This window comes from Cyclopterus lumpus, chromosome 10 (assembly GCF_009769545.1).
Source record: "Cyclopterus lumpus isolate fCycLum1 chromosome 10, fCycLum1.pri, whole genome shotgun sequence".
NCBI lineage: Eukaryota > Metazoa > Chordata > Actinopteri > Perciformes > Cyclopteridae > Cyclopterus > Cyclopterus lumpus.
Window position 1 is genome coordinate 15,010,414 of NC_046975.1, and position 22,618 is coordinate 15,033,031.

At 40.4% G+C, this 22,618-nt stretch overlaps 3 protein-coding genes across 3 annotated transcripts; 1 reads left to right on the forward strand and 2 right to left on the reverse strand.

The window, feature by feature from the left end:
- Positions 1 to 333: 333 nt before the first annotated feature.
- Positions 334 to 6,102, reverse strand: ints5 (integrator complex subunit 5). The gene is made up of 4 exons (XM_034543207.1): positions 5,272 to 6,102; positions 4,145 to 4,397; positions 1,819 to 3,795; positions 334 to 1,398 (listed from the first exon to the last, which is right to left on the reverse strand). Exons 1-4 carry the CDS (start codon positions 5,364 to 5,366, stop codon positions 673 to 675), a joined length of 3,051 nt encoding a protein of 1,016 aa, XP_034399098.1. The 5' UTR covers positions 5,367 to 6,102; the 3' UTR covers positions 334 to 672.
- Positions 6,103 to 6,187: 85 nt separating this feature from the next.
- LOC117737327 (phospholipase A and acyltransferase 3-like) lies at positions 6,188 to 9,438 on the forward strand. The gene is made up of 5 exons (XM_034543208.1): positions 6,188 to 6,315; positions 7,832 to 7,871; positions 8,203 to 8,311; positions 8,466 to 8,734; positions 9,059 to 9,438. The coding sequence occupies exons 2-5, from the start codon at positions 7,857 to 7,859 to the stop codon at positions 9,167 to 9,169; spliced, it is 504 nt and encodes a 167-aa protein (XP_034399099.1). The 5' UTR covers positions 6,188 to 6,315; positions 7,832 to 7,856; the 3' UTR covers positions 9,170 to 9,438.
- Positions 9,439 to 17,608: 8,170 nt separating this feature from the next.
- On the reverse strand, positions 17,609 to 22,546 carry LOC117737460. Its single transcript, XM_034543444.1, has 4 exons — positions 21,505 to 22,546; positions 21,192 to 21,281; positions 18,965 to 19,207; positions 17,609 to 18,797 (listed from the first exon to the last, which is right to left on the reverse strand). The coding sequence occupies exons 1-4, from the start codon at positions 21,607 to 21,609 to the stop codon at positions 18,309 to 18,311; spliced, it is 927 nt and encodes a 308-aa protein (XP_034399335.1). The 5' UTR covers positions 21,610 to 22,546; the 3' UTR covers positions 17,609 to 18,308.
- Between the last annotated feature and the right edge of the window lie 72 nt (positions 22,547 to 22,618).

Genomic DNA, 22,618 nt, shown 5'->3' on the forward strand with positions numbered 1-22,618 from the left:
GGATAACATATAAATGGTGGAAACACGTGTACAGACAAACGCAATCCACCTCTGGAAACGTTATATTATTTATTTATAATATATATATAAATATATATATATATAATATATATATGGAAATAATAAAAAAATATATATATATATATATGAAAATAATTTAAAAAAATATATATATATACACTTTTATTTTTTTTATTTCCTCACATATATATTATTGAAATAAAAAAATGTATGTAATATATATATGATGATGAAATCCTGGTAATTAAAGTGATTACCACAAAGTTCAGTTGTATAATGTTTTTTTAACTTTTCAATTCAAGACACATTTTAGGACCAAATTATTTATTGAAAGTGGTTTAAACAACAGTTTTGGGGCATATAACAGATAGAAGGCATGTTTGTAACCACAATTTTAGAACATATGCAATCTGAAAATAAAACTAAACAATGTAAAAGTGAATTAGCTGAGTTAAATTGTGTTTTCCAACCAAAATCACACATTAAGGTTGTGTTTTGTGTGGAGCAAATTCTGTATTAACATAATATACATGTGTGCCATTTGTCTTGTCCCCTTGTCTTTGTCACAGAAACAACTAGTTAGAGAAAATAACACAAACACACACACACACCAACTTTTTATTTCTTGTTACCTGCTCTACACACAACCCTTTAGAGCTGGAACCGCCAGCACAGATGTCCCAATCTATCAATGTTTTTATGCAGGACACTGTGAATTGGTGCCACGTATCTTGCCACGTCACCGTCCCGAGAGAAATCCCTGCAGAACAGCCCCTTCTCTGAGCTGAAGACAAACTTCTGAGGCATGGGCCCATTGCCTCTCACATACTCCCACACAGCCAGGAGCAGTAGCCTCACCTCGAAGGGGGTGAGGTGGGGGAAGGCTTCGTGGACGTTGGCCAGGATGGGAGGCAGGAGCTGGCCCTCTCCCATGCAAGACACCAGGAGGCAGGAGGCCTGGAGGTGCCACGGGTAGTCTGTGGACAACATCTCACGGGATGCCTCCCAATGGGCCAGCAGAGTGGCCAGGAGGCCTCTGAGCACAGCTGAGCAATAGCAGAGAGCCGGGCGTCCAGCTGCCACCACCTGAAGCAGAGGGAAGAGCACCGGGTGGGCCTCAAAGCAACGTCGAATGTGGATGTCTCGCTCCACCGTGGTGCGGGCATGCTCTTCCGGGGGCCAGGACAGCTCACCATTGGCCACATCTGGACAGACGTTTTCCACCAAGGTAACTGCAACAACCTTGGCTGCCTCGGCGTTGATAGGCAGCGGCTCGTCTGGCTCAGATGGTGGTGAGAGCCGTGAGCTGCTGATAGAGCCGTTGAGACCAGAAGAGCTGCAACACTGGACTACGACAGTCAGCAGAGTCTGGACGTTCTACAGAAGAAACACAATGAAACATTGAAAGTCTTTTCTGCTGCAGCACATCAAACACTAAATACACATAATCACAGTATCATTTACAGGTATAGTTGAGATAATAGTCACATGCAGGATACAATTCTATACATTTCTCTAGATTTGCATTGTGTATAATAAATGAATGTACTTGGGTGGGCCACCCACATAGCTCTAGCTCCACCCAATACATTTGTTATGAATTTCCTGTCAAATGTTTAAGTGAACATGTAGTTTCAACTTCAACTTGAAAACAGTTGAAATGTGCATTCGTGACCTAATTCATAGGGAAAAATATCTTCCCTATTTTGTACATCGACAGCTCCAATTTTATCTTATGTCATCCAAATTTGGCCACATCTTACTAAAAAACTAAAGTTCACAAATTGTGCAACACACCTGCATGACGCCCGATGGGTCCAGCAGCTGTGTATCAGTGCGGACCTTCAGCCCCTTGCCAATCACCCCGGCATGAAACACAGACCACACGCTGCCAGAGAAGTTGACGATGTTACCGAATCGACAGTTGATATCGAGTAACGAGGCTCCGATGTCAGGAGACACAGATGGGGAGGGCAAAGGGGCACCAGACATGTCTGCGATCTGCCCTCCAAACAATCCAGCGTTGCCTTTATGGAGGGATCCCTCAACCAACTGCTGAAGTACCGCTTTGAGAGTGAGCGGAGAATACGCTGCCAAACGAGACAGGAGCAGGACTGAACAGTTCACCGCCTCGGCTGCCTGTCCCCCATCTCTCCCCACCTTCCCTCCTTCTACTCTTCTCCGCAGCGCCATAAAGAAATGAGTGACGGCAGCACGTGAGAGCAGGAGCAGGTGTGCTGGGGAGGATGTGCGTGGGAGTGGGCTACAGGACAGGAGACGCACCGTGGCATGAGATACAGAAGAGTCACCATGGAGAAGGAGTGGGCCAAAATCATGGAGGTGTCCTGAGACCGCTGAGCCCACCTGGATGGCCATGGAGGACTGAACACCTGCTGCTCCTCTTCTCTCCTCATCCTGACTCTGGATCACTGTAGCTAGGTTAAGCAACAGCTGCTTCAGCTTTCGGGGCCCCAGAGTGTGTGTATGGATCTGGGCTACACAGCGAGCAACAGCGGCCGGAATGAGTCCTGCCATGCAGGAGGAGAGTGTGGTGTGCAGCTGCCAGGCCAGAGCCAGCTCCTCTGGGTTGTGGGCCTGGGTGAGTAGCTGGCAGAGAGCCTCAGTGGCAACACTGGGACCTCCATATACCGACAGAAGACACAGCAACTGGTGCAGCCAGAGGTGGCGCTTCCTTTCCAGTCGCAGTGTCTCTGCACAGAGCTCACCTACGTGAGACTGCAGCTCCTCCAAGAAGGGGATAACCCGCTGGGGTTGAGAGGAAGCCGGGTGATGGGAGTTGACTTCGGCTCCATCTGAGCGGTTGAAGACCAGTTTGTGGAGATGCAGTAGCAGCATCTGGAGGAGGCGATCACAGCCTTCTCTGACACCTTCATGAGGGGAGGGTGTAGGCCCAGAGATGATGACCGAGGCCGGAGTTGCTGTGTCTGCCAGAAAACGGAGGACCCGGGATCCTCCTGATGGGCTCTGGCTTATAAGGTGGACCGCGAGCCCCAGCATGTTATCCAGTTCCTCTCTGGGAAGGCCTTGCAGCAAGGCCTGCAGCTGGAGCAGAACAGGAGGGCGTAGCAGCTCTACAAGCTCCGCAGACACTGCACCAAAAAGGTTGGGGGACATTGCAGCCAGCTGCAGCAGAAATGGTACTGCAGCACGACGATGTTGAGGAGAACTCTCCCAAGATGTTGAGGATGAAGTAGGAGATAGAGGACTTGACGGACTCAGGCTTTCCTGAAACATCCTGAGCAGCTCCTTTCTGATGCTGGCTGAGTGGTGTACTGCAAGGTGTCCAAGGATTCCCACCACTGAGCCAATCTTTGGCACTCTACTGCCTTTATCCCCGACCATCACCATTAGCCCTTGATCCTTAGCGCCATGAGAGCAGAAGTCCTTGAGTCCACATGCCAAGACTCGGCTGATTATAGTACCCGGGAAGGCGGAGCCGATGTGAGCCACCACCCAATCAAAATGTGGGGAGTGCTGAACTGAGGTGTCCAACAGCGCATTCACACACCCATCAGGGCACCAGGCCAGCATGGCAGCCAAACACTGAGAGTAGGCCTCCATGAGGGACCGGGTGGCAGCACAGGACATCCAGAGCTGGAGCAGCTCGTTGAGACTGGATGAGTGGGGGGCCACCCTGCGGCCGGCGTGCTTGCTGCTCAGCTGGCCCAACAAGTCCACAGCCCAGGTGGACACCAGAGGGGCCCAGGCTCGGGGGTTGAGACAGATGAACTCAGACAGTACGCCATGAACCTCCTACAGACAAACAGAAATAACTCATACCATTTTCCGGGGACTTTCCAAACCATTATTATAATTACTATACATACATATATATATATATATATATATATATATATATATATATATATATATATATATATATATATATATATATATATATATATATTATTTATTTTCTATGAATGCAGGAAGACATCTAGGCTAGCGAGATTGAGCAGGATCTGGATCTGTTAATCTTGTGGACCCATAAATACAATGTAATGTTCTAATCTTTACAGACTGCTCACTATTTTCATCTCTTTGTGATTTTCAAGAAATGGTACTAGTTTTATAAGAAGCTATAATCCTTGCGTCATCACACCTGTATGATGTCCTCCAGGTTGGCGCTGACCGCGGAGCTGGCATCGCTCTCTGTCTCCAGGTTGTACAGGAAGGCAGAGACATGCTCATCATACACACCCCTCAGATGCTCCAGCACCGCCCCTCGACAGGCCGGGACCGAGCGCAGCAGGCGCACAGCACAACGGGCGTGTTCCCGGACACTGAGCTTCCGGCCCTGAACAGTGTCAATGCCATTGATGAAGGACTTGATCTCCTGGGAGAGTTCCTGGGAGCTGGAGGAGAAGAGTGAACATGATGGGGAAAGTGGGAAGTTGAAGCAAATGATTAGGAGAATGAATGAATGATAAATGAAAAGAGTTGTGTGTGTGAGTAGGGAAGGTTTATTCAGACTCCACATGAAGATCTATTAACATCACTACTAACCAGACGGAGAAAGATATATTTCAGGGTTGTGTCAAACAATAATATTCAAGATCAATCAGAAAGTTAAAGTACCATGAAATATATAGTTCTAAAAGTCTATTAATCTATCTTAATAATTTATTTATCATTTCAATAGTTTATCGAACAAAAGCTCAAGTACATTGTATTCAACTCAACAGAATTGACTGCTTTTCAGTTGAAACCTGAATATGCTTACGTTCTTAGTTGGGGCATGTTCCCACTACTTCTGACATCCGATACACTAAATGACTGATGTTATACGTGTAAAATCTTTTATAGAATAAACACACAAAACATGTGCTCTACAAATACTAGCTTTGCTCCAACTGATATATTTTAAAGAATTGTTGGGTGTTGGTCAGGACAAATGTCTATAAAACTAAAACAAAACAACAATTTGGGGATGCAACAACTTGTCACGTGTCAGGTTATTTAAAAGAAAACATTAATAGAACACATGAATAATCTATTAACTGAAAAGTACTCAATGTAACGTTCGACCTGACGTCTTTTGTTGATTCGGTAACTTTCAATATTAGTTGGCTCTAAAGAATACTGTCGGAACATATGACGGTCTCCCCCACTATTCTTTGCCCACTTTCCTTCAGTATAACATGTACTAAGCTGACTTGAGAGGGTACATGTACTCGTTCTGTCAGATAAGCCGCTTCCTCTCCACGGACCGTGGACGTTACCACTCACCTCAGGGCAGTCTGCGGGCTGTGAGTGTGTGAGCTCTGCATCGCTTTCAGCGGACTCCCGTCCAACACCACAGACATAGTTTGGTCTTTTAACATTAAACCTTTACATCAAATCCTCCTCGCGTTTGAGGGGCATCGACGGGAGCAACGGTGACAGCTTTTTTGTTGATTTCTCTGTCCAATTCAGGGACAGAAATATATGGAAAGGGCGCTATGAGCCGGATGTTGGGACTTCTTCGTCGTTAGAAAAAGGAAAACGACACTGACAGCTAACGTCCCTAGCGACATCTAGTGGTAGTGAGTGGATTCATTTATTTATTTAGTTAGTGTCTACGTGGTCGATCTCCTCACTTTACCATTGTGCCAACTAATAAACTAAGATACAGGTAATATAACAATAACCTGATTAGTCCCCGGAAGGTTTAAATTAAGTAGAACAGGTTTATTGTCCAGTAGGTGCCAAGAAAAAGATGGAATGGTCTAAAGGATGTGCACGAAATTTCTTGAGAGATGTTCCTAACCAAGAAACAGATATAAACAGATAATTAGATACATATAGATATGTTCTAATTTGATGATTTATAATTTGGTGTCCTCAGTATGTACACTGTAAAGAAAATACCCAAACTTAAACTTAAAAAATATATGATCATTTTGGTGGATGTAGCTCGAGGTGCTGTTGAATTTCATTACATTATACAGGTCAGGTGTTTCTGCTATTTAGCCTACACCCTCAATGATATCAATAGAGTGGACAAAATAATAAACACCTGTTAACAGACTGCCATACAATGAAAACCTTTTCTTAAACACAAACTAGTTTTTATTATTATTTGGACTACAAATATTGCCTTTATTATTATTTATATTATATTATTTTACGAACTTGTTGTTACTGGAACCATCAGCGTAATGTTTGCGTGAAGCTTTTATTGTGGCTTTTATTCTGAAGGAGCTCCAGATATAAACAACAATCAGCTAAGTTTCGGTTTCTCTGGTGTGGTCTTTAATATCATATAACGAGCTGAGGACATCGTGTTTCCCGGTAAGTGGACGGACTGTTTGAACACATTAAACCGTAACGTCAGCCATGGCGGTGTTTTCGTGATGCTACATTGTGTTATAACACTGTTGTGTTAAAGGCCTTCGGGTTACGTAAACACAGCAATCACTAGATTTCGGGTATCTTCATGTTGGCGAAACTTAAAATATGAACCGAATGACAAACCAGGTCTACATTACAGCAGGTTGACAGCGTTATTTAAATCATCATACGCTCTTTATTAAAGCGTACGGACATACGATGCTGGTTAACAATTTACGTTATCCAATAATAAGACCACAAAAGGAGAAAAGAACAAGGCTCAAATTGTACTGCGGTCATGTGAGCCGACCGCAGTACTTCCTGGAAGTGTCTATCGTTGCGAGAAATGCTAGCTTTTGTTAGCCTATATTAGCTTAGTTTAATCAAAACGAGGAGCTATACTATTACAATTTGGCATTTCTTTCCTAAACTACCAACCGTTATACTCTCAATGACCTTAATGTATTGTTACACAGTCAGAACACGAAAGATAAGCTTAAAAACGGCAACTGCCCCAAACAGTTGCAGCTGCCACAAACAGTGGTAACTGTCGTGACAAGTCGTGGCAAGTCGTGTCAAATGAGCTTTGCCACGACAGTGCTACAGCCAGAATTCGAAACAACTACTGAAAAAAGTACGAACACTTACTATAGCTATAACACTTAACTATAATAACGTTAATTAATTCCAATAACTCTGCATTAAAACCTAGCTTTTATGAAGGTTATAATGGCATAAAGGTAATGCAACATAGTCTCTAATTCAACGTTTTGATCATTTTAGAGGCTGTAGTTTGTGGTGCTGTTTACTTGAATGGCATTTTACTGACAGTTGTTTCTAGTATTTTGTCCACTGCATTTATATCAATGAGGGTAAACTAAATAACAGAAACTGTCAAGTCAAACAGGATTTTTATTTCATGTAGATAGAAGCAATAAAGGACAAAAAGAGATGAAGATCATTGTAAATAAAATAATAAGTAAAGTAATTCATATTCTGACAATCTTGAGTATATTCAGAAAGGAAACCGGGGCGGAACCACTCAGTCTGGAACACAAGATAAGCAGACAACGCAGTAATGATGGTCCACAGTATGCCTGATTGTTAGTATAATTACATGTAGTGAACACATAGTACCCTAAAGGGAACATACACATTATATTATCAGTAAAGCATTACATGTAAATATATTCTTAAAATGCTGTGTTACACCTTTGATCTAACATAAATCAAGAGCAAAGTACAACTGTATCAAAAGTGTTATCACAGATAACGTGAACTATTAAAAAAAAAAAATTCTGTATCTTTTAATTCAATTCAGTTTGTTTTGTATAGCCCAATATCACAAATTACAAATTTGCCTCAGAGGGCTTTACAATCTGTACACATATGACATCCCTGTCCCAGGACCTCACATCTCACACTCTTCTCCATAGCTTATGTTATGTGCTAACTGGTCTACGATTTTCTCCTGCAGGTGCTGAAGGTCAAGGAACACTGACATGGCTCCGACACTGGTTAGGAAATTCTCACTTTATCAGAATATAGAAAATTACATTACATGTCATTTAGCTGACGCTTTTATCCAAAGCGACTTACAATCATGTTACATTCATACACTGTAGACACAGCTACAGGGAACAATTCAGGGTTAAGTGTCTTGCTCAAGGACACATCGACTAGGGCGGGGATTGAACTACCAACCCCCTGATTGAAAGATGGACCTGCTAACCACTGATCCACAGTCGCCCACAAATTGGACTTTTTTCTTTTGCTGCTGTTCTATTATAGCAATTACATGTCATTATGCAACTTGTATAGCATCTGTTTGTGTTGTTCTAATCCAAGTATGATGAGAAACCAGAGGTTGGAGACTTGATTGAGATCTTCCGTGGCTCCTATCAGCACTGGGCTGTGTATGTTGGTGATGGCTTCATTGTCCACTTGGCACCCCCCTGTGAGTCTCTGTCTCTGTCTCTCTGTGCTAACCTGTCTTAGAATATCAGATCTTTGGTTAACCTAAAAAAATCAAAGACAAAACATTTTCGATATTTAGTGCATAAATCCACATAAGTGATATCTGTTTCTCCCCCTTTCTTTTTGATATATAGCAGAGGTCCCGGGTTCAAGCGCCAACAGTATGATGTCTGTTCTAGCTGAGAAGGCCGTGGTGAAGAAAGAGGAGCTGTGGGATGTGGTGGGAAGCGACAAGTGGGAAATCAACAACAGCCTGGACAAGAAGTACAAGTCCCGCCCGGCTCACGTCATTGTGAGGGATGCCTGTGCGAAGGTGGGCGAGGAAATGCCATACTGCGTCTTCAGGGGGAACTGTGAGCACTTTGCAACGGAGATGCGCTACGGAAAGGCTGAGTCCCGTCAGGTTGGTGGACCCATGTGGGGTGGTGAAGAGAGTACTTATGTTGGACAAAAACATAAATGCATTAAGGAGTTCAAATGTTTGTACTGGTAAGATTTTAAAAAACATATTGGCTATAAAAAATGTTTAAATTTATAATGTCAGTTACAATGGATTCCTATAGAGACCGGTTTCCGTGAGGGGAAAAAAAAGAAATCCTCACAGCATAATCTACATTACTGTTGTCCATTAAATGATAATATAAAATTTAATTTAAGAGGGACCGTAGTTTTGAATGTAAAAGAAGGCTCAGCTCACTCACTAAAAGGTGTCCGTTTCCCTCTGCAGGTGCGTAAGGCCGGAGAAACTGTCGCTGTGGCCGGCTTGGCTACAGCGTTGGTTCTGGGTTTCGCATACATGTTTTCTGGCGGCAAAAAAGAAAACAAGAACACAGAGTGATTGACGTTCTGGATCGCCTGTTCAGGGATTTGATGAACGGATCACCAGCAAAGCCTAACTTGTACTTATTAAATCATTTACATCTGTGATATAGCCAAATATTGTATTAATTTTCATCTTACTTGACCTCCATGTGTCCCTTATGCCTTCTTTAGTTCGATTACAAAGCTGGTTGGTTTGAGATCAAACCCTGTGTTTTTCAGACTTTTTAACTTCAGCACATATGAGCACATGAACACTATTAAAAGAAATACGCGGCAAAGATGCAATATGTTTAAATGTTTTTTAATTTGAACTGAAGATTTTGAAGACACATATTTATCTTTTTTGAAGGACGTGAGAGGTCGTGGTAGGGGAGGTGCTTTCTATTTATATGAACAAAAATGGTCATTCTTAATGAAGGAATAATGCTACTTAAATTAAACCTATGGAGAAGAAAAATATGTTACACTATCAAAAGAAGATCATATGATGATATTGTGACTGAACTAAAAGAAAAGCTGTGTAATGCACTCTAACTTTCTATTTAGTGTAAACAAAACTGGGGATCCTGGGCTGAGAGGAAACCAAACTAACGTTCCTGCAGTTTTCACAAGACATCTCTGAATAACACATGGTCTTTCTCTGACATTTAATTGTTTGTAATGGTTTTGAATAAAGAATAATTTGTGGTATTCTACAAAACCATCTGGTCCCAGTCATTTTTTAATGTATGTGATTTTTAACTGTTCACTTATTTCCCATGGTCCCTTTTGCTCATTTGAATCTACTCATTTTATTAGAAGCAGCATTTGAGTAGCACAGTGTTGTGGAGACAAACCTCCTCCTTTTATCCCTGAATACAAATCTTTCTGTTTATTTAAATTACATTACCGGTACATTTGTCTCTCCTGCCCATCCCAGACCTCCGATGGCAATTTTAGCGACTTCACAGAATCATTTGTTTTTTCTAGTTTAGCAGTATGACTTCCAACCCTCTTGCATTGGTGAAAACATAGCAGTAGAGTGTTTAAAGGCAATACAAATGTAAAAAGCAGTAACTACAGGATATCAAGTCGAAATGTGAATAGTCACAAAGAACTGCACACAGAATATAAATGAATGTAAATGAAAAGCTTGCTATTAATGGGTAACCGGTATCATTCAACCTTATTTCACCATGTTTTTTGTGGTAAGTGACAAATGGGGACAACAGGTCTTGAATTTGGTCCAGTGTTGAAGGAGAGCGCTGCAGATGGTTGTAATATAGCCTAATCGCTCAAACAACTCCTCACACTCAATTTACGGAAACTGAACGTGCTTATTTTGGCCACCGACAGGCTCAGATCTTAACGTTGTATTCAGTGAAACGTTAGACCATTCATTTATCGTTAACCAGTCTTTAATTTCCTTCATTTCCTTAATGGATGATAAAGTGGTGGAATTTGACAGATTTTTAAAATATTTGTTAAGCTTTAATCTGGTACTAAATACAGAATCTAACAACTGAAGATGAAAAAACTAGTGGTGGTGGTGGATGTTCTCAGCATCGATTGGCAATTCCGTTAGCTGAAAGTCAAACACAGCATCCACAAAAATATAAGTGTGAAAACTGTTTTCTCCAGCTGCTAGGTCTTATAACTTGCATCCCAGGGAGACGGTTAGGTGTGGTGACTGAGGGGTCAGTCAGTGGCAGTATAAAATATACACAGTACACACACACACACACACACACATATATATATATATATATACATACATACAGTATAACTGACAATAAAGGGATTCAGAGAAAGTTTGAATCTCCTGATATGACACAGAGTTCTCGTGCCGCACCAACCGCAGAAAAGATAGATGGACAAGGTTTAATATTCTGAGGGGGATCAAATGCCTTTGCTACGATCAGAGGGAGGTTTTGGATCCAGGCCATTAAAAGATCGGATTGGGTACGGTGGTCCTAAAGGCAGCAAGAGTCTGTGCAGAGCCCACTTTGTGTCTGGTAACATTAAGTTATAACATTAAACTGTTCTTTTGATGTAATAAGTGCTGCCGAAATGTACAGTATACACTGTAAAATGTGTTTTACTTGTTTGTTATTTTAGGATATTATTCTGTCAGTATAACAAAAGATTATTGAAGTTGTTGTGATAACACATAATTACTAGTTCGCAACATCTCAACGACAAACCAAACGTCAACCTGAAAATTTACATTCAATTGAATTAGTAGTGTAAATCAACTTGATTAATGAGGTAGTCATCACATTTTTGCGACCGTTATCAATTAAATTCAATTCAGTTTATTTTGTATAGCCCAATATCACAAATTACAAATTTGCCTCAGAGGGCTTTACAATCTGTACACATACGACATCCCTGTCCCAGGACCTCACATCGGATCAGGAAAAACTCCCCAAAAATAACCTTTGACAGGGAAAAAAGGGAAGAAACCTTCAGGAGAGCAACAGAGGAGGATCCCTCTCCCCGGATGGACAGAAGCAATAGATGTCATGTGTACAGAATGAACAGCATTTACAAAGTTACATAAACACATTACATGAATATGACAATGTATGAATGGAACTCCAATCCATGAAACAGAAGGAGGGGGGGGGGGGGGGGGGGGGGGGGGGGAGAGGGGGCATCAGCAGGGCCAACGCGGGAGGCCGGCTCACCAGGCATCAGACACCTCCAGGTCCAATGGACCCTATGAGACGTGAAGTCACAACGACTCCGGGGAGGAAGCAGAGTTAATAAGGTGCAATGGAGAGATGTAAATTCATCCATAAGGAGAGAGAGAAGAGGAGATAGGTGCTCAGTGTATCCTAAAACATCCCCCAGCAGCCTATTAGCCTATAGCAGCATATCAAGGGGCTCGACCAGGGCAAACCTGATTCAGCCCTAACTATAAGCACTATCAAACAGGAAAGTCTTAAGTCTATTCTTGAATGAGGTGACTGTGTCTGCCTCCCGGACTGAAAGTGGAAGCTGGTTCCATAAAAGAGGAGCTTGATAACTGAAGGCTCTTGCTCCCATCCTACTTTTTAGGACTCTAGGAATCACAAGTAGCCCCGCATTTAATGAGAGCAGCTCTCTAGTGGGGCAATATGGTACTACAAGCTCCTTAAGATATGATGGTGCATCACCAATCAAAGCTTTGTAGGTGAGGAGAAGAATTTTAAATGTGATTCTAGATTTTACAGGGAGCCAGTGCAGAGCAGCTAATACAGGAGTAATATGATCTCTTTTCTTAGTTTTTGTGAGTACACGAGCTGCAGCATTCTGGATCAACTGGAGGGATTTAAGAGACTTATTAGAGCAGCCTGATAATAAGGAGTTGCAGTAATCTAGTCTGGAAGTAACAAACGCGTGAACAAGCTTTTCTGCATCTTTTTGAGACAAGATGTGCCTGATTTTTGAAATGTTACGTAGATGAAAAAATGCAATCCTTGAGATTTGCTTAACGTGGGAGTTAAAGGACAAGTCTCGGTCAAAGATAACGCCGAGATTCTTTACAGTGGTGTTGGATGCCAGGGCAATGCCATCTACAGAAACCACATCACCAGATAATTGATCTCTGAGGTGTTCAGGGCCAAGTAAAATAACTTCAGTTTTGTCTGAGTTTAACATCAGGAAGTTGCAGGTCATCCATGTTTTTATGTCTTTAAGACATTCTTGAATTTTAGCGAGCTGGTTGATCTCCTCTGGTTTGATCGATAGATATAATTGAGTATCGTCTGCATAGCAATGAAAGTTTATGCAGTGTTTCCTGATAATATTGCCCAAAGGGAGCATATATAAGGTAAATAAAATTGGTCCAAGCACAGAACCTTGTGGAACTCCGTGATTAACGTTGGTGGTCATCGAGGCTTCATCGTTTACAAATACAAATTGAGATTGATCTGATAAATAGGATTTAAACCAACTTAGTGCGGTACCTGAAATGCCAATCGACTGATCCAGTCTCTGTAATAGGATGTCATGATCAATGGTGTCGAACGCAGCACTAAGGTCTAATAATACCAGTACGGAGATGAGTCCTTTATCTGATGCAATTAGGAAGTCATTTGTAATTTTCACCAGTGCTGTCTCTGTGCTGTGGTGTTTTCTAAATCCTGACTGAAACTCCTCAAATAAACTATTCTGATGTAGGAAGTCGCACAACTGATTTGCGACTACTTTTTCAAGGATCTTAGAGAGGAAGGGAAGGTTAGAGATCGGTCTGTAGTTAGCCAACACCTCTGGATTAAGAGTGGGCTTTTTCAGGAGAGGTTTAATTACAGCTACTTTGAAGGAATGTGGTACATGCCCTGTTAGCAAAGACACATTAACAATATCCAGCAGAGAGGTGCCAATTAAAGGCAACACGTCTTTAAGCAGCCTCGTTGGGATGGGGTCTGAGACAGGTAGTCAGATGTAACTGATGCAAGAGATCATCAATCTTGCCTCTAATAGTTAAAATCTTTTCATTGAAGAAGTTCATGAAGTCATTACTACTGAGGTCTATTGGAATACACGGCTTATCAAAGTGCATTATGGGGATTTGGCGGGCGAAGTTGACTTTCCTCCAGTCCTGTCCCTGTTTCAGACCAGGCTTGGGTGACATTGTCTGCTTTGACTGTTTTCGAGGTGAGTAAAATCATAAGTGTTTATATATAAGTGATGTATATATATTAAATGTATGAGCTATTGGGCCATCGCAGGGACCAACGTTAAGAGCAACGGGCCAGTGAAGTTACATTATGTTATAATAAGCCAGTTGCCAAACCTCGAAAAAGTAAAACATGAATTTAATTTAAATATTTTTTTCCCCAGACGTTACTACGTCTGCTCGACTCGCGTAGACTTCAGTCTTCTCTGCCCGTGTCTGTCTCTCTCGCTACTTCAGCGGTGGCTGGTTTGAACTCGGAGATGCAAGTGTCGGCTAACGTTAGCTAACGTGGGGCCGTTAGCCGCCTTTTTTCCAGGCAGACAAGCTAGTTTAATGGAATACTGTTCACCCGTGCTCCTCGGCTGGTCCGAGATGCACCGTTAAATAACGTTAGCTAACGTACGTTAGCTAAAAACTGAAGAAAGACCGCGGTTTAACGAGCTAACGTTAGATAACGTAGCTAGTTAGTTAAGTTAGTTAACGCCAAGTCAAATACTGTCCTCCCGTGCTTCTTGGCTGGTACAGGAGTAGCGCCCGAAGTTTCTGCATTAAGCTTGCTTGTGCACGTCATTCTGTTCATTCATTGTGTAAACCTGTAATTTCTGCACAGTTGCAGATAAAGATTAGGCTACACTATTGTGCTGAGCCAATGCCACCAAAATTCAGACAACAGGTTTTGTCAACCTAAGTAAGTTATTCAAGACATGTAGCTAACGTTATACCGTGGCAAATAAAAAAAAAAACACGTTATTGTTAGACCCTGCATGTTAAATCCATATAGCTAGTAATTTAAAGTGGTGTTATTGAGACTTGCATGTAAGCTGCATGAATGAAATGTTCAGATATGCCACCATCCAAATTATGAATTGACAACTATGTTTATGTCAGTGCATTATACCATTTGATTTTTTCCTTACATTAAGGTTAGTTCAAATGTTTTATTTTTCACAGTTTTGACATTCAAGCATCACATGGGTACCCCTCTGCAGACACCAGTGAAACTTAACCAACACAGTGGTAGAACAGCTGTCTTGTCCTTCCCAATAACAGTAAGTTTTAAGAGTTTTTTTTATTGTTCCGTAATGAAGTGATGTTCAGAAAATGGTCTCAATAGATTAGACATTCCAACTGCAGTCTGTTTTTGATGCATTGCTGCAAATATTGTTAATGGTTAGATTGAAAAAATACCACTATCCCATTCTATGGAGCCCCAAAGTAATCAATATTAAATATAACATTATAAATTTTGTGAAATATATAGAATTATCCACAAAATTGTGAGACGTTATAATAGATTGTTGAAACTCAACTCACTATTATGGAATTTCATCATTCAGATTTAGTGAATAACATGTCTGGTGGATTTAATTATATAATTTATTTTAAAACAACCATTTACAAAAATCTTTGATAAATGTCATGCATTAGACACGGCAAGTCTGTCTTCATCTTCCCATGAGGAGGGCCCCAGTGGTAGCCAAAGTCGTCAGCTGCCTCAGTCATTTGTCATTCTTGCCTTTTCTTTTGAAAGGAAATGAAGCTTACCATAAAGATGGGACACTTATTGACATATCAAAAGACATGAAATCATACATCTTGGATAAGTTAGCAGAAGCTATATATTCCCACAACCCCTACCCAGCATGTGAAGAGTATGATCATGTGGCCCAAGCTCTCATCATCAAGCATCCTTGTCTGAAGGAACCAGGGTCTGTCCATGGGTGGTACTGTTGAAAGTTCAGTCTAAAGTTCAAGATGGGCAACTTCCGGCAGAAGCTGCGAGTGGCTGGATGCACCGAGCTCAGTCAACTCACGTTCCTCTGGAGGACCTGGGTCAAAAAGACTGAAGAGAGCTAAAAAAATCTGAAGTACATTTTCTGCCAGATTTTCCAGAAGGAATAGCCCTAAGTGATCTTGACATGGACAGATCAGCCATGGTCAGTGAGATGAAGAAAAGAAAGGTTGACTGGAAGCAAATTGGTGGAATGATGAATAACACATTCCCCCTACGGAGAAAAGAGATTGTAGAAGAACCACTTGTGGCACAAGTCAAAGAATGATGGCCAGCCTTGTTTGCTGAACGACAGGTAAAATACGCTGTTTTAGATTTTTCTTAAACTTTTGTCTTGGTGACAAATGTTGTATTTAATTGTTTTTGTACGAAATTTACTTTTTGACCACATCCAACCGATTGAAGCAGAATTTGCTCGCCTTACATCAGTTGACTTGAAAGGCTCCCTCTTCTCTGGGCTGGACCAGTACCTGGCGAGGTTCCTTGAGCTCTACAAAGTAAAGAGTGGCACAGTGGGCCTGACCAGGATCACAAGATTGCTTGATGATGATGATGATGATGATGTAAGTGTTCAAATGTTAGTTGTTCTTCCAGTCGTCCCACATTTGTTGTTAGCATTTTGTCAAGTAATGGATAAAATAGCCTATGTTTTTGACTATTGAACATCACACCTTTGGTATTTTTGAATACCGTGGTATATCTTAATAACATGATACCACACAGGCTTAGAGATAATTGAAGACTGACTTTAGGATTTCTGATTCGACATTTAGTATTTTACCTTTACCAAATCAGTCATGGAAGGTTGGATCACATTTTCTGCTTGCATGTGCTGATAAGCCTGGCTAATATTTAATGCTGATCATATTAAAAGACTGATGTAATTTTGTCACCATATGTAAGCAGATGGTGCACCATATACAATAACTGGTATTTGTTATTTTTTTAATCAGAGCTCAACATCCAAGAAGAGGTCAGTTCTTCTGCTGGGCCTTCCTCATTATCTGAAAGAGGAGCACTTGTGTCTTTTCAAGACTGTGGAGGTAAGCATTGTTTATTAAATTGTGTTGCAGTGGTCAAGAATTAGTCAATTAATTAAAATTTGTATTAATTTCTACTTTTAAATAGGAGATAAAATCCTAGACTTTCAGGCTCCCCTTGTAGATGCCATCATACAAACTGCTACAACAAACTGAAAATATGGTCAATGCCATTTTGCTACCTTTAAACTCTTGTGTAGGCCACAGACAAAGAGGATGTATGGACTGACGGGATGAAAGTTGGCATTGTGAGGGTGAAAGAAGGAGAAGACATCATCGACGTGTCAGTGGTCCTTGAGGAAGCAGTTATCCTGTCTGATCTGAAGGACCTAACAAGCGCCATTGCCATGCTGATGTGTTTGCTTTTTGCACTGAACATAGACTATCTGAAGGAACTAAAATACACATTTGAGGTTATTCAGAAGGTTCTCATGAACATTGGTGGAGGACAGTGTTCATCACTTGTGCATGGATTAAGAAACAGACTCCTGAGAAAATCCATGTACGGTTGTTCTCTGATGACTCCTCGCATTTGAGTGTTCAAATAGTTGTTGATGTATAAGTTCAACGTTAGTTACACAACTGACGAGTACAGGTCCATAAGTTGTTATTTAATTGTGTGTTTTGCACATTTGAAGTTCTCTTTTTTTGTTTATTTTTTTATTACTTCATGAGCAGACTGTAGACTGCAGACAGTTCGCAGAGGAACATATGCCTATCTAAGTACTGTGGTACAGTAAAGGAACACTTGTACATATAATGTACAAAGTCTTCATGATCAATGGTGATCAATTGTTGATGTATAAGTTCAACGTTATAGTTACACAACTGACAAGTCCAGGTCCATAAGGTATTTCATTGTGTGTTTTGCACATTTGAATTTTTTTACGTAAGTTATAAGTGTTTATAATTAGAAAATGCACCAATAAAATGGTTGGATGTAAATTGGTTGTTTCTCTTTTTTAATCAACTGCCATGTATTATAGGTTATTATAGAACAATTCAAAAAAATAATACATTTAATTAAAATGAACATACCTTTTTAATTCAGCTGACATAGTTGCAACTTCAAACAACTACCCAAAGCAGTTAAATCAATGAAAAAATCTAAATCAACCATACTAAAACAAAAGGTTTACACAGCTGACCGTTTTAGTTCAGTTGAATTAGATTTGCAAGTCCAAACAACTATACTAAGCAGTTTAATCCGTTAACAAATCTAAGTTAACCGAACTAGGACACAGGTTTACACAACAAGGGATATTTAATCAAGTTGACATTTAGTGAAGTTCAAAGAACAAATTATATTAGTTCAAAGTCACTACATATCCTTTAAGAATTCCTACCTGTGATGGTCGGGCCAGGATTCTTTCTCTGTGAGGTCGGGTTGTATCCCTCCCTACGTTCTACAAACAGTTATTGGTAGATGAAAGATGAGAATGCTCATAATGCACATAATTACAAATAAATCAGGTCTTTTGAAGCTTTAGTGGAGCAGCCCCTTGTGATAAAACAACCTAAGGGATGCGTTCGTGGGGGAGTGTTGACGGCTGGCATACATAAACAGTTCCACTGTTTATGTATGTTTTGTGACCTCTCTTGAATTATTTAAGTTTGGTACCGTGCAGTTTAACTCTGAAGCTTGAAAACACTTCTTTCTTATCTCAAACACAGCATGTTATCTGTAAACGATCAAACACAGCAGAAGTAGTATGAAAGCCACCTGGTGGCTTACACTCTGATCTGAGCTCTGATCTGAGCTCTCGCTGGTAGCATTAGATGCTGTTTCTCTGGCTCTAGATGAATCAGACATACTGGGCTGAAACTCAGATCTAAGGTCCTGTCCTGAAGCCCGGGATGATGATAAAGGGGAGTTGTTTTGTCCTCGGGGGCCACGGCCACAGCCACGGCCAGGGTGTAGCTGCTGAGGCTGGAAGAAATTAACGTTCCAGGTCTTCTCCAGTTTGTCTATGATTCTTCTGCAGGACATCTCAAAGTGTTCAAGATCGCCATCAAACCATTTGAGCATGTCTTCCAAAGAGTCCTTAAATTCTATCGTTCTATTCAAGCTTCTCCACTTCTTGAGGAAATTAAATTCAGGGTCTTCGAGGAGGCCTTCTGATGGGATGTTGGGACAAGACTGGGAACGCAATGGACATCTTCTATCCTAAGCAGAAGAGAAGGGGTATTTCTTTCAGATTTTCCTCAAAAAGGATAACCATACAAATCATATTATGCTTAACAGAATATATATATATATATATATCAATATGTAAACATAAACAAAGTTCTAAGTAAGTCAACAAATTTAATTAAGAATATAATTGTTTTCACCTGGCTCTCTTTGCGCTTCAGCTTGGACTTTATTCTCCTGAAGATTCTCCTGCGGGATTTTCCTTGTGACCGACGCTCCAGGAATTTGATGGCCGCTCTCAATTCTGCTTGCAGTTTTTTCAATTGATTCTGTAGTTCATCAACATGCTTCAACAAGTGTCTCCGAGGAGAACTTAAAATCTCGATCATCAATCTATGAAGTTCTTCTTCCAGACCACCAGACTGTTCCTCTAGTTCTGTCAACTGATATTCAAGATAATTGGAATCAAATTAGTCATGATTTCAAGGAATGTTATGTTCTTTTAATAATTGGCTGTGGAACATTTTAAAGCAGACAATACATGTAATCATTGAATTTGAATGGATGTTATTTTTTTGGTGATTTGTGTATTATTTAGTATTAATTATTTGATGGATATCTATTAATTATTTAACCTGCATTATTTCATTAATTGCAATATTTGATATGATAGATGTTATATATTCATTATTTGATCTTGTTGGTTGTTTTCTTTATCTCATATGGATATTCTTTATCTAACGGTTAGTAACGGCAATATTGTTATGAATATTAATCTTTTGATGATCAGACCTGATCTAGATCTTCAATTGTTCAAGTTTGTATCCCCAATTACTCAAGTATGGCACAAAGAGACACACAACCAGCTACTTAGGTCTAAAAACAAACCTTTTAACTGTATGTATCCCACTGTTAATTTAGGTTAACCTAAATGTCATTTAACCTTTAAAATACCAAAATGTTAACTCAGTTAATGAGAAAAAAAGTATATCCTTAATTTAATGCTAAATTATAGTATATAATTATAGCAGCGGGGAATGCCAGACTGTTGATAGTTAGTTACCTAACCAGCAAATGTGGCTCTTAAAACAAAGTTCCCCCTTTTTATTTGAAGAAATAACAACACATGTGATATTAGTTCTTGAAAAAGTCTGGCGGAAGAAGCATTACGATATTTCACTAAGTCAAAGCAGCAATGACAGTGTAAAAATGCTCTGTTACCAGTTACAATTGTATTAATTGATTTATATTTTGTTTAATAATCTAAATCTGCAAAGTAAGTTACAAATGTTGATAAATAAATGCCGTACATTCCACCACTGGAAGGAAAGAAGAGTCAGGATAGAACTACAGGTGACAGTCAGACAGAACTGAAACTATTGCGAGACAAGAAGATAGCTGGTTTCAATAATCATCTAAAATGGTCTCCAGAATTCTTTATGGTGCTACATGCCATGAAACATGTCTCTTTTGTCTTGGTTAATATAGGCAAAGAAAGGTAGATGTATTGTTCTCATTCTGGTAATTGGGTCCTTATCAAACAGAGATATTATTAGGGTCCGAGCGACTGATTATTCCGCTTTTTATTTTAGAACATTGGGCGCATATTGGGGGTACTTATCAAGCTTGAAAAGTCACGACATTTTGCAAGCTTGTCAGGCTTGGTGAAAATAGACGTATGATATAGACGTCAAATTTGTCTTTTCAAAAATTGCTCTCTAGCGCCCCCTCAAAGTTTGACCGGCGACGCCCCTCATCCAGAATGTCCAATTGACTTGAAATTGTTGACACATGTCCATCTCCACCTGCTCTACAAAAAAGCCTCTCAGACCCCTAAGCTCCGCCTACTTAGATTTTCCGCCATTTTTAATTTTGTGAAAAACACATAATTGGCCAGTACTCCTATGCGCTGGGTCCGAATCATACAAACATGTATATCAATCAGATCAATGAAGCCAGATGACCTACAATATGTCAACCGTTTTTTGATATCTCATTGTGGTAAGGATCTATGGCCCAATGAACCTCTTAGGGGCGTGTCTTGTATTTCAATGCGCATAACTTCAACACTATTGGGACTAATCACTCAAAAAAATCTCGTGCGATTTGAACACTAGGGGGCGCTATAATAATTCGCAGAATTTGGCCTTTTTTTGCTTGTTTCTGTCACATTTTTCTGTCTGTGCATTGACTTTGCATGGGATCCACTGCAACGCGTTTGGTGTGAACGCAGCATTACAAGTCACGGCCTGAGGATATCGACAAGTCTAGTGTCAGTCAGTCATAGCGCCACCTACTGGCGTAAGAACATCAGCGTTACGTGACAAACGGTAAAACGTGAATGAGCGAGGACCCGTTCATCGATTTGATTGTTATTGTTATTAGTATAACGTCATCGTTATTTATGTGCAACACTAAAACGCATACCTGATTCAAGTCCTCCAAAATCAAGGCATCCAAATACCCTGCCTGCTTGCATGCCAGTCCTTTCTGCAGATGCTCTCTTGTGTTCAAATCCTGGAGTTAAAGAGTTCAAACAAAGATGTTACCCTTGTGTGCGTCAGATCAAGGCCATTCCTAAAATGAATAAAGATGGCCACATAACTCAAATACATGTTTATAAAACATATTTGTTTTAAAGATATCACCCCGCCCCACGAATTAAGATAAATAAATAAAACGGAGATCTGTAACAAACGCACGGTTCTAGTTGGCCTTCGTGTAAAAGTGCGTAGCCTACCTGAGTTAACTCCGGTCGGTCGTCCATAAAACTCCTGAACTGATTTGTAAGCGCAAGGAGCATCATTATCAAACGGTGATACACATTATTATTACCCATCTTCATTCTTTTCCAAGAAAAAAATAACAGTTGTTCAACTGAGCAAAGTGTTCTGGTTTGATCTGGTTTATAGACGCTTTCACTTTCAGGGTTGCAAAAAATCGCAACGCTTTTGGCATTAGTGTGTTAAATGTGGGCTGTATGTGATTATAAAGTGTTCAGCCATACAGGTATGTTCAAGCAGTTTCAGTATATTTAAATGTTTATGTTTCAATTTAAAGTCCAAACGCGTTGCATTTGTAAATAGTTTTTGGCATAGTGTCTGATTGTTCTTCCGCCTGTTTGTAAATAGTCTTTCGCAATATCCTTCGGGTTTGGAAAGGTGTCATTTGAGACGCTCTAACTTTGACAATATTATGGTTTCGCGAGGAGGCAGAAATCTCAGAGATGGATGGCCTCCTGAAGGCAACTCAATACATTCTTGGCTCATACATTTACTGTCAACAGCCTTTAAATTCAAATCAGAAACGTACATGTATATAACTTATCTTTATTTTTAGAACAACTCACATGCTACATGATTTGGATTATCAATGGAAGGTTGCACCCGGTCTTTAAGTCAATCTGAACTAAACCCAGCTTCTTCCCTCACCTGACCACCTCACACCAGGACATTAGCTCCAAACGTGATGGCTGTTGATTGTGTTTATAGAGCTCCTTGCATGGTACGCAACCCCAAACCTAACAATACCATATCCAACACAGGAGATATGGGGGTTACACTGAAAGGTTCGATGAAAACCCAGAATCTGCTTGCGAGACATTTTTAGGTTGAAATGTTCCGTTTAAACTTGAGTTGTTGCAAATGATCCTACAGAGCAGATCGGTTCTATTAAATAAAAGGCACAAATAAAAGGAGCAAAAGGAACTTTTAGAGGAACTCCTTTACCCTGACCACACCAATTACTTAAAAAATATTTATGGGTTGAACTTACTGATGATCCCAAAAGGTTTTAGTGAGATCTGCAGGATTAAACATGTACTTTCAAAAGATTTCAAAATAAAACTCATTGGA

Bases quoted from the DNA above. Each gene is read 5' to 3' on its own strand.
- ints5 (XM_034543207.1), bottom strand. From the start codon at position 5,366: ATGTTAAAAGACCAAACTATGTCTGTGGTGTTGGACGGGAGTCCGCTG. The intron at 3,796-4,144 runs GTGTGATGACGC...GTTTGTCTGTAG, and splicing joins ACCTGGAGGACATCATACAG to GAGGTTCATGGCGTACTGTC. The intron at 1,399-1,818 runs GTGTGTTGCACA...TTTCTTCTGTAG, and splicing joins ACCCATCGGGCGTCATGCAG to AACGTCCAGACTCTGCTGAC.
- LOC117737327 (XM_034543208.1), top strand. The intron at 8,312-8,465 runs GTGAGTCTCTGT...TTTGATATATAG, and splicing joins TGTCCACTTGGCACCCCCCT to CAGAGGTCCCGGGTTCAAGC. The intron at 8,735-9,058 runs GTTGGTGGACCC...TTCCCTCTGCAG, and splicing joins GAAAGGCTGAGTCCCGTCAG to GTGCGTAAGGCCGGAGAAAC.
- LOC117737460 (XM_034543444.1), bottom strand. From the start codon at position 21,609: ATGAAGATGGGTAATAATAATGTGTATCACCGTTTGATAATGATGCTC. The intron at 19,208-21,191 runs GTATGCGTTTTA...CTTGAATATCAG, and splicing joins TTTTGGAGGACTTGAATCAG to TTGACAGAACTAGAGGAACA. The intron at 18,798-18,964 runs GTGAAAACAATT...TCTTCTGCTTAG, and splicing joins TGAAGCGCAAAGAGAGCCAG to GATAGAAGATGTCCATTGCG.